At 56.7% G+C, this 13,595-nt stretch overlaps 2 protein-coding genes across 2 annotated transcripts; one reads left to right on the forward strand and one right to left on the reverse strand.

The window, feature by feature from the left end:
- The first annotated feature begins 560 nt into the window (after nt 1-560).
- On the forward strand, nt 561-8,804 carry HPCA (hippocalcin). The gene is made up of 4 exons (XM_011974080.1): nt 561-653; nt 3,012-3,410; nt 7,672-7,777; nt 7,919-8,804. The coding sequence occupies exons 2-4, from the start codon at nt 3,033-3,035 to the stop codon at nt 8,014-8,016; spliced, it is 582 nt and encodes a 193-aa protein (XP_011829470.1). The 5' UTR covers nt 561-653; nt 3,012-3,032; the 3' UTR covers nt 8,017-8,804.
- Nucleotides 8,751-13,295, reverse strand: TMEM54 (transmembrane protein 54). Its single transcript, XM_011974079.1, has 6 exons — nt 13,291-13,295; nt 12,289-12,495; nt 10,067-10,126; nt 9,712-9,900; nt 9,463-9,597; nt 8,751-9,037 (listed from the first exon to the last, which is right to left on the reverse strand). Exons 2-6 carry the CDS (start codon nt 12,445-12,447, stop codon nt 8,963-8,965), a joined length of 618 nt encoding a protein of 205 aa, XP_011829469.1. The 5' UTR covers nt 12,448-12,495; nt 13,291-13,295; the 3' UTR covers nt 8,751-8,962.
- Between the last annotated feature and the right edge of the window lie 300 nt (nt 13,296-13,595).

Below are 13,595 nucleotides of genomic sequence, written 5' to 3' on the forward strand. Positions count from 1 at the left end.
TTCTGAGAGGGGGTCGGGGTGAGGTCTGGAGTGGTCCAAGGTGGAGGTGGGGAAGGGGGCATGTCTGGCCCCCTACCCCGTGTCTGGGGGCATGTCTGGCCCTCTACCCCGAAGACCTCAGTAGCTGGAGGAATGGGCGCTCCACCCTTCCCGAAGAGCTCCCAGCTCCGTTAGTTGAGAGTTGAGGCGCAGGAGCGGGGAGGGTGCCCAGGGTGCCGATTCGGCCCTCGAAGCGACGTGCGGCTCAGAGCCCAGGTGGGCATGGGGAAGGAAGCGGGGGCGGAGTGGCCGGGGATCGCCCCCGGCTCAGTAGAGAGGCCTCTTGGCACTACCCTGTCCCTCCGTTCCGGCCACCAGAGCTGAGGTGCCGAGGAGAGGGGCGCCGTGGTCCTCCTCCCCGGGTAGGCTGCTCCCTCGAGGGGGGCCGGGGAACCGAGGGCGTCCCCTTCTCTCTCCGGGGCGGGGGGGGGGGCGGAGCCTAGCGGGCCGCTCCCCCACCCCCAGGGCTGGCGGGGACCCCCTCAGGGGAGGGGCTCCGGGTGAGCGCTGCGGGGCGTCTCCCTCGCAGTCCCGCCCGCCCCTCCGGCCGCCCCTGCCGCGCGCGCCGCAGCAGCGCCGCCTTCCCTGCGCAGTCGGTGTCTCCGCGTCGCTGGGTGAGTGGGGGCAGCTCCAGCCGGGGCCATGGGATGAGGGCAGGGGGTTCCCGGAGCCGGGGGCCCACGTCCAGGGCTTCCCAACACCGCCGCTCCCGGGCTTCCCGGGAATCCTTGTCCCTGGGTGGCGGGGGGCGCAGGGGACCGGGGAGCGCGTGGTGCTCTCCAGGGTCCTGAACGCCGAGTGGCCACCCCGAGGAGCCGCGTTCGACCGCCCGGGAGCGCCCCCTCCAGGAGGGGCCACGCGCCGGGCGCTGTCCTAGTGCTGAGCGGATGGAGGCGGGGGCTGGGGGCCAGAGCTGAGGGAGGTTTGGAGCTGGTCCCCGGGGCTGGCTTCTCAGGTCGAGCTGAGGGGGGTCTTCCCATATGGGGGACTTGAGGTCTTTGCGGACAGCTGAATCTTCTTCCAACCGGGGGGGGCAACTCCGAGAGTGGCAGGGCGGAGGGGGCACTGGAGGAGCTCTCCTGCTCTGCGCATCTCTCTGCCCCCACCCCGGTGACCCAGTTCCTTGGACCTTGAGGAGGGCAGTGAGGGACATGCCCCAGCCCTTCTCATTTCCTCAGCCCTTTCCCACTCGCTTGTCTGGTGGGTCCTTAGCCTGGGCCATAGAGGCTGGTCTAGAAAGGAGGGGGACCAACTTACAGAAACATGCATGTGACACACCGCCTAGGACACACACAGGTCCTCCAAATGACCACACGGGCTCATTCCCTCACGCTGTGACGGGTGCATACCTGATCACATGCACATCTGAGGCACATGCAGGGACATAGATGGAAAGACACGGCAGGCGAATGCAATACAAAAACCAGCGGCACACATTATGCATGAGCATATGCACTCACAACACACCCATTCACATGTGTGCAGAGCTTCATGCACATGTATGCACAAATAATCCCGTCCTTGCCCCAAGTGGGTGGGGGTCACCTGCACACACCCCTACATTCCTGTGCAGAACTGGCTGGCTGTTTCCTCTTCATTGCCTTCTACTCAGTCTCCACAATCTAACCTGCACTCAGGGGGCCTTTCAGGACTAGATGAAAGGTAAGTGTTGGGGAGGCTTGGATGGGCTTGGGGGGGTCTCCTTGGAAAAGGGGCCCCCAGCAGGTCTGGGAAGGTTTGCAGTTCCCTCTCCTGGGACCTGGCAGCACCCCTGGGAAAACTGAAGGAAAACAAAGAAAAATGGCAAGGGTGCCTGAAGGTCCCACGTGCAGCTGGCCATGTGAGAGGTGTCGGCATGCGAGTTGGCGTGTGATGGCATGTGTGAGACATGTGGGGTCGTGGGCTGGTGTGTCTTGATGCACAGGGTATGGGAGTTGTGCGTGGTGCCATGTGTCGATTCGTGTGAGTTGCGGAGCAGAGGGAATGTCGTCATGTGTGGAGGCATGCTGACCCATGGGTGGGCGTGGGCTGGTACGTGAGTGGCATGGGATCCAGGGTGTGGATCTGGTGAGCTATGAAGCATATAGTTATCGGTATGTGTTTGTTTGCACAGTTTTTGCATGAGTTTTGTGGCACCTGGGTATATGTAAGTCATTTTTATTTATTTAACACTTATCTAGCACTTATCTGTGCAGCCATGGTTCTAAGTGCTTCCCACTTATTAACTAATTTAATCCCCACAACTATCCTCTTAGGTAAGTACTGTTATTACCCCACTTTAAAGATGAGGCAGAGAGAGTTTAAGGAACTTGTCCAAGGTCACGTAGCTGGTAAGAGGAGGAGCTGGGATTCAAACCTAGGTGATCTGACTCTGGAGCCCACAGTAACACCTCCCTCTGCTGCCTCTTGTTGGGCACACCTGTCAGAGGGAGAACAGGGCAGTGTCTGGGCTGCGAATATGTTTTGTGCTGAACAGGCACATATGAGGCAATGAGAAGGCAGTGGGTAGGACGGAGGAGGATCAGAAGGTTTTTCTGCACCTCTGTGGGCAACTCTAGGAGTCAGCCTCATCATGCCATGGCTGTGTGACCTGAAGCAGCCACCTCACATCTGTAAGCCTGCCTTATCTGTAAAATGGGGAAAGTCCCCGTACCACCTGTTGTGAAGGTGAAATGGTGTGCATTTGTGAAGGCTTAGTGGCTGGCACCGAGAAGGGCCTCAGTAAATGTGAAGCCCCCCTTCCCTTCTTCCCTCTCCCAGGAAAGTGTATGATCCAGGGAGATGGTGTGGAGCATGGCACAGATACAGGATGCCTGGGTCTAGACTGTGTGACCTTGGGCCAGTTCTTCTCTTTCCCTGGGTCAAACGAGAGGTGGGGATGGCTGTTGGCAGGGGGAGCCATCTGGAGCAGTGTCTAGTATCCAGGAGGGCCTGATCACTCCTCTCTGCCCTTGACCCCCTTGGGGACCCAGGTGGGACTTGGCTCGGCGGCCATGGGCAAGCAGAACAGCAAGCTGCGGCCCGAGATGTTGCAGGACCTGCGGGAGAACACGGAGTTCTCAGAGCTGGAGCTGCAGGAGTGGTACAAGGGCTTCCTCAAGGACTGCCCCACAGGAATCCTCAACGTGGACGAGTTCAAGAAGATCTACGCCAACTTCTTTCCCTATGGTGACGCCTCCAAGTTTGCCGAGCATGTCTTCCGCACCTTTGACACCAACAGCGATGGCACCATAGACTTTCGGGAGTTCATCATTGCGCTGAGCGTGACCTCACGCGGCCGCCTGGAGCAGAAGCTCATGTGGGCCTTCAGCATGTATGACCTGGACGGCAATGGCTACATCAGCCGGGAGGAGATGCTGGAGATCGTGCAGGTGGGCCCCTGGGCCCCTCAGAATGCCAGGCACAGGGCCCGGCAGCTTGCACCCACCACCCCTTTTGATCCTCTCAGCAGGCCTTGTAGGCAAGTGGTGGCAAGGGCTATTCTTGCAATCCCATTTAAAAAATTGTTTATTAGAAAATATTTCCCATTTAAAGAAAAGTTGAGAAAACTCCCCTATACCCTCTACCCAGATTCGCCAATTAACATTTTGCCACAGTTGCTTCATCATTATCTGTGTGCGTGTGCATGTGTGCACACTAGTGTGTAACATTTTCTTGTTGTTCTGAACATTGGCCCTTTACCCCGGATACATTAGGATATATTTCCTAAAAATAAGGACATTCTCTTACATAACCCATAATATGATTACCAAAGCCAGGATATTTAACATAGAAACAATGCTATTATCTAATCTACCAACCATATTCCAATTTTGCCAACTGTCTCCATACTGTTCTTTATAGCATTTTTGGCCCTGACCTGGGGTCATGCATTGCATCTAGTTCTCATGTCTCTTTAGCCCCCTTTAATCTGGAACAGCTCCTCATCCTTTCTTTATCTTTTATGAGTTGACATTTCTGCAGAGCACAGTCCAGTTATGTCTAATTGATCTTCATTTACACCAAAGGAAACAGATGCTCAGAGAGATAAAGGCACTTGCTTGAGGCCACACAGCCTGTGTGAGAGGGCCATCTGGTACTACTGTCCACATTCCATCTGGATACCCAGCTATCTTCTGATTGAGGGCCCACTATGAGCTTAGCATTGAGTGAGGTGCTTATGAGCTCAGTGCATGCTTACAACAACCCCATGAGGCTCGGAGAAGTGAAGTGATATACCCAAAGTCACCCAGCAAATAAGTGGAGACAAGCTCTGGCTGGCCACTACTCAGAGCTGTCTACTGAGAGGGCTCTGGACTCATAGCCAGGAGGTCTAGCTTCCAATTCTGGACGTGGCCTTCACTCTTAGGCTGCTCATCTGTATGGTGATACTGACTTCACAAGGAGATTTAAGGACCAGATATAAAAGCCCTTTGTTAGTACAAGTTTAAGTGTGCTACATGTTAGCTTTATTTCAGAAACCTCCCAGAGCACCCATCCCCTCACACCAGCCTTGAAGATGGCCAGGGCTCTGGTTCTATTTTACCAGTCCACTTCCTTGCCTGCCTTTTTCCTAAGCCTTTATGGGTTTTTTCACCTGTAAAGTGCGGGTGTTAAGCCCCTGCCTCACAAGGCTATTGCAGGGATAGAGTGAGATAAGGACTCGAGCGGAGGGCTTGGCATATAATTGGTACTTGGTAGACATTAGCAATTGTCTGTTATTATTTTCTCCTCTGTACATCCTCTGCTCTAGCCAGAAGGGCCTTTTCAGCATCTTTGAAATGTGCCCTGACTAATCCTGTCACGCAGCTTTGCACAAGCTCTAGCCCCCTTTCCTTCTGCATCTCTGAATCCTTTCCCTTCTGGTCCCTCAGCTCCACAGACTGCTGCCCCAGCCACTGCTGGACTCTTGACTTTGGCTTCTCCTTTTGCTAAGGTCTGGGCCTGCTCTCTAGGTGGAGATGTGATGCCCTCCCCATACCTATGGCTAGAAGGGGGAAAGCCTTAATGTTTGCCACAGACTCCTGTGGGTCAGACATTTGACTCTTTAGTTGCTTGATGGTAGGGGGATCTGGGGGTTCTGAGGGTAGGGTCAGGTGGCCAGGATGGTGGAGGATCACCGAGACATGGACAGCAGCTGGGTACTGACCAATCTGGAGGGACATTTGCATTTTACCACTTAGTGTGTTGCACTGGTATGTACTGGTAAACCCCAGTCCTGCTGGAGTACCATGCCCAGGGCATCAGTCAAGCTAGACCCATTCCCTGGGCATCCTCAGGACCCCTTTCTGGTGGCCTCTGCTATCCAGGCCCTGGCTTCTTTTCTGGCGGCCCAGTGGCCCCAGATGGTTGGTACCCACAGAGCTCTGCAAGCCCCAGTACCTGATTAATGACAAGTCGGCTCCCATGAAACCATGAGTGAGCAGCAATTCCAGACAATTAGTTAGCAGGCCCAGGAGAAGGCTGTCACAGAGGTAGTGGTCACTGGCCCAGTTCTTCTCAAGACACAGCCCTGTGCCAGCTAGTGGACACACTGGAGAGGAAGAGACTGCGCCTCTTGAGGCTCCCACTCTGGTGGGGGAGACAGATGTGTAGTTCACACTGACAAGCTCAGTGACAGGGGTTTAAAGGTGTCATCTGGGAGCCAGGGGACTGAGTGGCAGGGAAGACTTGAGGATGTAGAGGATGAATAATGACTGTAATATAAGCTATTTACTGACCACCCACTCTAGCCAGCCACAGTTCCTCACACATAATCTCATTTAATCTGAGGAAACTGAGGCTCACAGAAAAGTACGTGTCCAAGGCTACACAGTTAGTGAGTAGTGGAACCAGGACGCCACTCCAGGTCCATCTAACTTTAGAAACTTGAAACTACCAGACCCCTCTATTCATGTGCTCATCAGACAGGTACTGATATCCGGTCACAACTGTGGCTACCATTCATTGAGCAGTTACTACAGACTGGGTCTAATGCTACAGGCCCTGCTGACTGTCGCCACCCCACACTGCCCAAGCATCCCTCCAGCAGCTAAGAGGGAACAGGTACAAATTGAGTCTCCGCCATCAATTTCCTTTCTGAGCCACAGTTTCTTATCTGGAAAACAGGGATCATGATACCTGTTTTTCAGGGCTTGTGCGAGGTTTAGAAATAGTGCGTGTAAAGTGCCTGGCACAGAGCAGGTCTCTGATAAGTGGTAGTTAGTATTGTTATTCCAGGCAAAGACTGTAAATGCTGCAGAATCTGAAGGGTCAGGGGTGTTTGGCTGTTGGCAGGATCACCCAGCCAGGGGAGGCCTGATGGAGGAGGGTCAGCAGTGGACAGATTGTAAAGCATCTTAAATCCCAAAGGCCGAATGGTTTGAACTTGGAACAGAGGGCAGTGGGAAGTGCCAATGGCTTTTAAATAGGGAAGTCCCTGCCTGGTGCCAGGTTCTGGGGATATGGACATTAGCTAGACATCCATGTTTGCAGGAACAACCCTGCAAAGACATAATTTCTTCTGGAGAGATGTTTGCAAAGGAAAAGTCCACCGGGCTCTGGGCCCATATGCACCCTGACCTAGCCTGGGTTGGAGAAGACCTCGCTAAGAAAACAGCTTGTAAACTGAGTCCCAAGGAGGAGTGGGAGGCAGCAGAAGGAGCTGGGTGCAAGGCGAGCCTAAGGGGAGCCCTGTGTGTGACGGGAGTGAGGGGGTGGTGTGCGGGCTGGGGACGTAACAGTGGAGATCTGTGTTTGGAAAGAGCTTTCAGAGGCAGCATAGGGGACAGACCCGAGGGACAGGCTAGAAGAGACCAGTGTGGAGGCTGAAGCTGGATCTGAGACAGCAGAAGTTTATGGGATGGGAGAAGGGAGGCTTCTTGGAGGAAGTGTCGGTCGGGTAAAGCTGGAAGATTGGGGAGACAGGTTCGGTCCTTGAGCTCCGGGGCACTGTGACCCAGGCTACAGGCCAAGCCCTACGTGCGTGCTCTGTACATTTAGCGCAAGAACTCTCTTTCATGTCACCTCGGGAGCTACTGCACGTGGCGGCTGCCGCCCTCTGCCCAGCCCAGCCCAGCCAAGCCTGGCGGTCCCTGCCTGCTGCAGATGCATATTTGCATTCCTTTGCATACTGTTCCCCGCCCCTCTGGCCCTCCAGCCCGCGCCGCGCCCCCTGCCGGCCGCAGACCGCCTGGCAGCGCAGTGACGCCCCCTTGGCCCGGCGCCCCCTTTCGACCACGGAGCGCCGGCCGCCCTGGGCCCGGGTGCCAGCCCGGTACTTACCGCCGACTCGCGTCCCGGGCACGCGCTCCTAAGCCCGCCGCTCCAGGCCCTCCACTGTAGGGCCCCGGTGTCCTCCAGCATCTCTCCTGACCCCCTACGCCCCCAAATTCCCAGCGCCCGCTCGGAGCTTTCACCTGCGGCGTCTTTGCGCCTTTCCCACCCAGCTCTCCAAGGGAGCACGGCAGGGCCCGCCCGATAGCCCCCTCTTCTGGGAAGTCTTCCCAGACACGCCTTCCCGAAGCCCCCGGCTCCCCACGCCTCCGTAATTCCCCACTCCACCTTGCCCAGGCGGGGGCAGCAAACGTCAGCGAGCCCGGGGGCGCCTCTGAATCTTGCGGGTGGGGGCTCGGGCAGGCTCCTCTCACTCCCCGCCTCCCCTCCCGCCCCCAGGCCATTTACAAGATGGTTTCGTCCGTGATGAAGATGCCGGAGGACGAGTCGACCCCGGAGAAGAGGACTGAGAAAATCTTCCGCCAAATGGACACAAACAACGACGGTGAGGGGCAGGGGCGGGACGGGGTGGACGGGGCGGGACGGGGTGGACGGGGCGGGCGCCTCTCCCTCCCTCCCTTTCCGCTCCGCCTCCCCTCACTTGGCTGCCGCCTCCTCCCCCATCACCGCTCCCCTCGCCCTGCAGGCAAGCTGTCCCTGGAGGAGTTCATCCGCGGAGCCAAAAGCGACCCATCCATCGTGCGCCTGCTGCAGTGCGACCCCAGCAGCGCCTCCCAGTTCTGAGAGGAGCCAGTTCCCCCTTCCGCCCTCCCTTCACCGTCTCCCTCCCGGCTCTTAGCTTCCTCTCCCTTGTGTGTATTCTGGCTGGGGGCCAGATTGGGGAAGCCCTTCTCCCCGGGTCTGCTCTATGGGGGGCTTCCGGAAAAGGGAACCCTGCGGTACCCCCAGGCCAAAGCAAGTAAGCAGTTAGCACCCCCCAATCCGAGAGGCAACAATAGAGACACAGGCTGGGTTGGTCTGCTTCTCAGTCAGGTCCCCTTACCCACCCACCAGCCCCGAGGCCAGACACCTCTCCCAAAGGGGCAGTCTCCCCGTCTTGCAGATCTCAGCTTGCGGGGTGGGGGGAGTCATGCCCAGGGGAGGAGCCTTTTTATCTGGAGGGGAGAGAAGGATTGTAGGGGTGTGGAGTTGGAGAAAGAGGGTTCCTCGAGCCACCCTTCCCACCCCAGCCCTTGCTGGTCCCCAGGCCAAGCCACCAAGTGAAACCTTCCAGGATACTAGCCCCGCCAGCTGTGGGTCCCAGAAAGCCCGCCTGCCTTTTAGCACTTGGATACACACAGACCCACGGAGTTCCTGTGTTTTGCCTCTCACACACATACAGGCCCACAGACAGATGGGCAGATGCACCCAGAGCCCCATGCACAGCGTCCTGCGTGAGAAAGAGACACGGCCCCCTGGCTGAGCCCCTGTCCTCCCCTCTGTCCCCCCAATCGCCCCCCCCCCCGCATGCAGCCAAATGGAGCATCTCTGTTCTTTTTAATAATTTCAGAATAAAGTCTCATTTCAGTGCAGTGGGCTGGATGGTGGGGGAAGGGGTTGAAAGCCCCACTTGGGTCCCCGAGGGTCCATTGAGCCCTCTCAGGCCAGCTCCAGGAATCCTGGCCTGGTCACAGAGCAGAGTTGCTTGCAGGGTCCTAGTGGCCATGGGGCCTGGGCAGGACATCATCTCTCAGAGGGTCAGAGGCTCAGAGCTGGTGCAGCTCAGCAGGTCACGGCCCTCCACCAGCTCTGGGTTCTCCCGCATCTGCAGAGACACAGGAGACTGCCAAACCCACTGGTTCTCAGCCTGGGTCTCCCCCTCCAGGACATCCAGGAAATGGAAGGAGGGGAGGGCTGGAAGGATCTCTGGGGGCAAAGGGGCATCACTACCCACTCCACTGCAAGAGCCAGGCCAGACCCTTGGAATGCCCCCAGTGTGAGCCCAGACACCCCTGCCCCTCCCTCAAGACTCATCCTGGGCCCTAGGAGAGCCAGGTGTCAGCTGTGTGACTCTGCTGGGAGATCTCACCTCTCTGAGCCTCCAAGCCTCCCCCTTTGCTCCTGGGAAGAAAACTTTTGCCCCATTTCTCAAGGTGGGGGCCCCTACACAGGGGTGGGGCAGAGCAGCTTGGGTACCCTGGCAGGGGATCCCAGGAAATTCGGGGAGTCAGGGCTGTGGAGGGAACTTACCACATGGTGGCTGCTTTTCCCCCACCAGGGCCTCAGCTCCAGCAACTGGTGGGTGAGCTGAGCGCAGCGCACAGCAAACACATTCTCCACCACGCAGAGCACTAGGGCGATGCCCCAGAGGCACAGGCTGGAGCTCTGTGGGGCATGGGGCAGAGATGGCTGGCTGGAGTTGGGGGTGGTGGGTGGACTCCAAGAGCCTTTCCCACCCCTGCGAGGGCCTGGTGCCCCACCTCAGGCCTAGATACTCACATAAATGCGTGTGGGGTCGAAGGGACAGTCAGGTGCGAGGGCCTGTAGTTCAGAGCTCCCAAAAGTGCAGGCAGCCAGCAGTGCCTTGCCCTGGGTGGCAAAGGTCACGGCGATGGAGGCCAAGAGGCCAAGGGCACAGGTCAGAGAGAGGAGAGCACAGGCCACACTCGAGCTAAACACTGTCCAGCGCTGGATGGGGGAGGCCACTGGTCAACAGGTGTTGTGCTTGGCCCCCATGGGCAGCTCTGACCTCCCTGAGGGTCAGTCTTACCCCCTTCAAGGAGGCCAGGCCCTTGGTGGGTGGCTGCTGCCCCTACCCTTCCCTCAAAGCCCTATCCCAGGAGGCAACACGTACCAGAGGGGTGCTGGGGAGGTAGCGTGATAACACGATGGCTGCGATGCCTGAGGTGATGACCTGTAGGGAAGGCCCAAGTCAGCCTTGACCCCTTGGCTGGAGGAGCAGGGGCAGGGGATCAGGGCCACTCTGGGATAATGATCTCACCGGCGCCAACCATTGCCCTCTAGACTCCCCCACCCCTCACCCACTGCTTAGCCTGGGCTTCACATCTCCATCTGCCTCCTCATAGTCCAGCCTGACATGATGTTTCTAAAACTGTCACTCCCTCTCTACAACCTTCCACGAGTCCCCACTGCCTACGGCTGTGTCTCAAGCAGGTTCATGTATCCTGGGGCCACCAGGGCCTGCCAGGGTATGAATGGGACACACCTCTCTGGAATGGAAAAGATTGTGGAAGAAACTAACCCAGTTAGCAAGGAACTAAAATCAAAATTGTTACATTGAAACAAACCAAGACATGTTATAGAGTAGAATTTTAAATCCCTGGGGTGTTTTCAATGATTCCAGGTTCTCAGTGACTAGACCCCAGCCCCACCCCTGTTGGCTTCTCAGCCCCACCTGGGGTACCGTCCTCCCTCACTGCTCTGGATGTGGATGCCTATACACAGCCTGCTCAGGACGCTGCCCACGCACCCTCTCACCAGGAACACCCTTCCTGCTCCTCTGTCCCTGCGGATCCTGCAAGCCCTGCTCAGGTTTGCACACGTTTCCCTAACCAGCCTCGATGCCAAGGGGTGGGGCTACCCCACAGTTCAGCCCAACAGCCGCCCTCTGGATCTTTGGGGTCCACCCATCCAGTCTTCCTCCTGATGTTCCTCACTGGACCAGGCTTGGGCTGGACCCATCTGAGGCAGGTGGTATGACGGGGTCCTGGGTTCCAGGCCCAGCATGTCTTTAGTTTACATGAGAGCCACAACACAGTGCCTCAATCTCTGTGGGCTTAGCCCCGCTCTGCAGGATGAGCTGACAGAAAGGACACTGGCTTTGGTGTCAGACACAAATAGGTTCCAATCCGGGTTGACTTCTGTGTATCAGCAGGAAGTTGGGTGAATCCCTGAGTCTTGGTTTCCTCTTTTGTGAAATGGGGATAATAATGGCCCCCAGCTGCTGGGAGCAGTGAGGATTAACTAAGTGAGGGGAAGGCTGAAGTGGTCCAGCTCAAAGCCCATTCTGGTGGACCTCCTCACCCTGAGCCCACTGCCTTCCCTGAGTTCCTCACAACAGTATTAGTCAGAGGAACTCCAAGGACCCTGCACACATCCGCCCAGCCCAGCCCCGTCCCACCAACAGAGCCTCTCCTTCTTGCTGGGACCTATGACCCCCATTCTCCCAAGCCTTGAGGCCAGCAGGCTGTCTGAGCTTTATTTTGCAAGGGAGAAACAGGCCTAGAGAGAGAAATAAGTCTCTCAGCCAGGAGGAGGCAGGGATGGAACTCAGACACTGATGTGCGGGAAGATCTTCCCCCGAGGCTGTGGCCACTTCTGCTGACCGGCAGGAAAGAGCTTTAGAAACTCGAGACGACCTGACCCCTCCATTCATGTACTAGTCAAACAGGTACTGATATCCAGTCACAACCATGGCTACCATTCACTGAGCAGTTGCTACAGACCAGGCCTCATGCTAAGCTCCTGCCAAATTGGTTTTCTCAGAATCTCCAGAACAGATCTTAGCCATTTCCACCTCCAGCCTTCCCGTCTCCCGTTCTCTGTACTTGGAATGCCATCTCAGCTTCCTTTCCTGCCTCTGCTAGCCTCAACATGCCACATACATAGGTTCTGGTCATGGCAGCCTGTCTGTGAACTCCTGCTCATCCATCAATACCCAGGTCAGAGGCCGGCACTCCGTGCAACCCTCCAGCACCCTCCCAAGCTCAACTCCTGCTCCTTTCTTCTGTCCAGTGGTGCTGTGGATATTTCTCGATGTAATAATCATCTTAGCTCACAGTAGTGGGCGCTAACAACATGCCAGACACTGTGCTAAGCACTTTCTGTGGAAGACCTCATCAGTACCCATCAGGACTCTCAGAGGTAAACACTGTTACCATCTCCATTTTATAGATGAAGAAGTTGAGTGACTTGGGCAGTTGGTAAGTGGCAGACAAAGGGTTAGTCCTTGAGGTTCTCTGCTTACCACCACCGGCTCTGGGTGGGGACCTGTTGAAGACCCTTCAAGCCCCCTCCAGCCTCCTCCCACCAACCACCCTCCCAGCCTGGCCATACCACGATAGCACAAGTGACAGAGAGGATGTTGACCACGCAGTACTGCAGCGCCACAGCATCTTGGGGGGTGCCCACGTAGCGCAGCACTGTGCCATGGAGCAGTGCGGCCGTGATGAAGCTCACGTGGCCCAGCACCACCAGCACCAGGCCTGTCTTCATCAGCACCTTCCGAAAGTCGCCCACACTCAGGCCTCCTGTCGGGGACAGCTATGTCAGGGCTGTGCGTGGGGCTTATCCTGCTGGGCAGAAGGGGAAGCCAAGGCCCTAGCCCTAATGATGGACACTGGGTTCTAGATGTATTTCTGGATGACTTGGAGCCAGTAACTTGTCTTCTCTGAGCCTTGGTCTCCTCATCCATAAAAGGGGTTCAGGATGCCTTTGCAAGAATCCTCGGGACTCTGAGGCTGGACAGCATACAGGTGACTCTTAGCAGTAGCGCTTGTTAGTGCTCAAGGTCATAAGTGAGGGGGCGCTAGCTCAGTTTTCTAGCTCTAGCCTTCGAGATCCTTCCACTAAGCTCCCCATTCACTGATTCATGTGTTCATTACACATGTTCACAGAGTGTCTGCTCTGTGCCAGGCCCTGGGGTACCACAGTGAGCTCCACAGTCACTCTCCAGGCCACAAGGAGCCAGAGTTCATTGGGCAGGAACTGGGCCCTGCTTGGTACTCAGTTTGGTGGATAGGGCCTGGTACACAGCAGATGCTGACACCACTGCTGAACTGAACTGCCCAGAGCCAGGTGACTTGGGGCAGGGAACTCAAGGCTCTGAGTCTCCATGTCCCCATCTGCAAAATGGGAAGAAGAACCTTGCCTCTCAGTGGGTCCATGAGGAAGTGGATGGGAAATTGTGGCATACCCTGAGGGTACTGGGAAAAGCAGGCTCTCAGTGCAGGGGGAACTGGGCAGGATGGAGTGAGTAGGGGAAGCTGGGATCAAAAGAACATTGGGACTCATTCAGATGTTCTCAGTGGCCAAGTGGCTGCCCAGCCCTACCTGCACATGCCGGCTCCCAACCTGCTCTCTGAAATTTGCCCATAAGTCCTAGCTCTGCCCTCAAGGAGACACACCACACCAGCCCCCTGGCCCTGCCAGCCCCTCACTAGAGCCAGCTCTGAGACTTGAAGACTGTGGTTAGGCCCCAGAACTAAATATTCCCTTCTTTAGCTGCTTCTGATGGGATGTGACTGAGTCCTTTCCTAGACCTCCGTCTCCCCATCTGTGGTAGAGCAGTTTGGTCATATTTAATATATGGGAGCTCTGCAGCGGGGGGGGGGGCGTGGGAAGAGGCTAGGCACAGTGCTCAT

This window comes from Mandrillus leucophaeus, unplaced genomic scaffold (assembly GCF_000951045.1).
Source record: "Mandrillus leucophaeus isolate KB7577 unplaced genomic scaffold, Mleu.le_1.0 Scaffold141, whole genome shotgun sequence".
NCBI classification, from domain to species: domain Eukaryota; kingdom Metazoa; phylum Chordata; class Mammalia; order Primates; family Cercopithecidae; genus Mandrillus; species Mandrillus leucophaeus.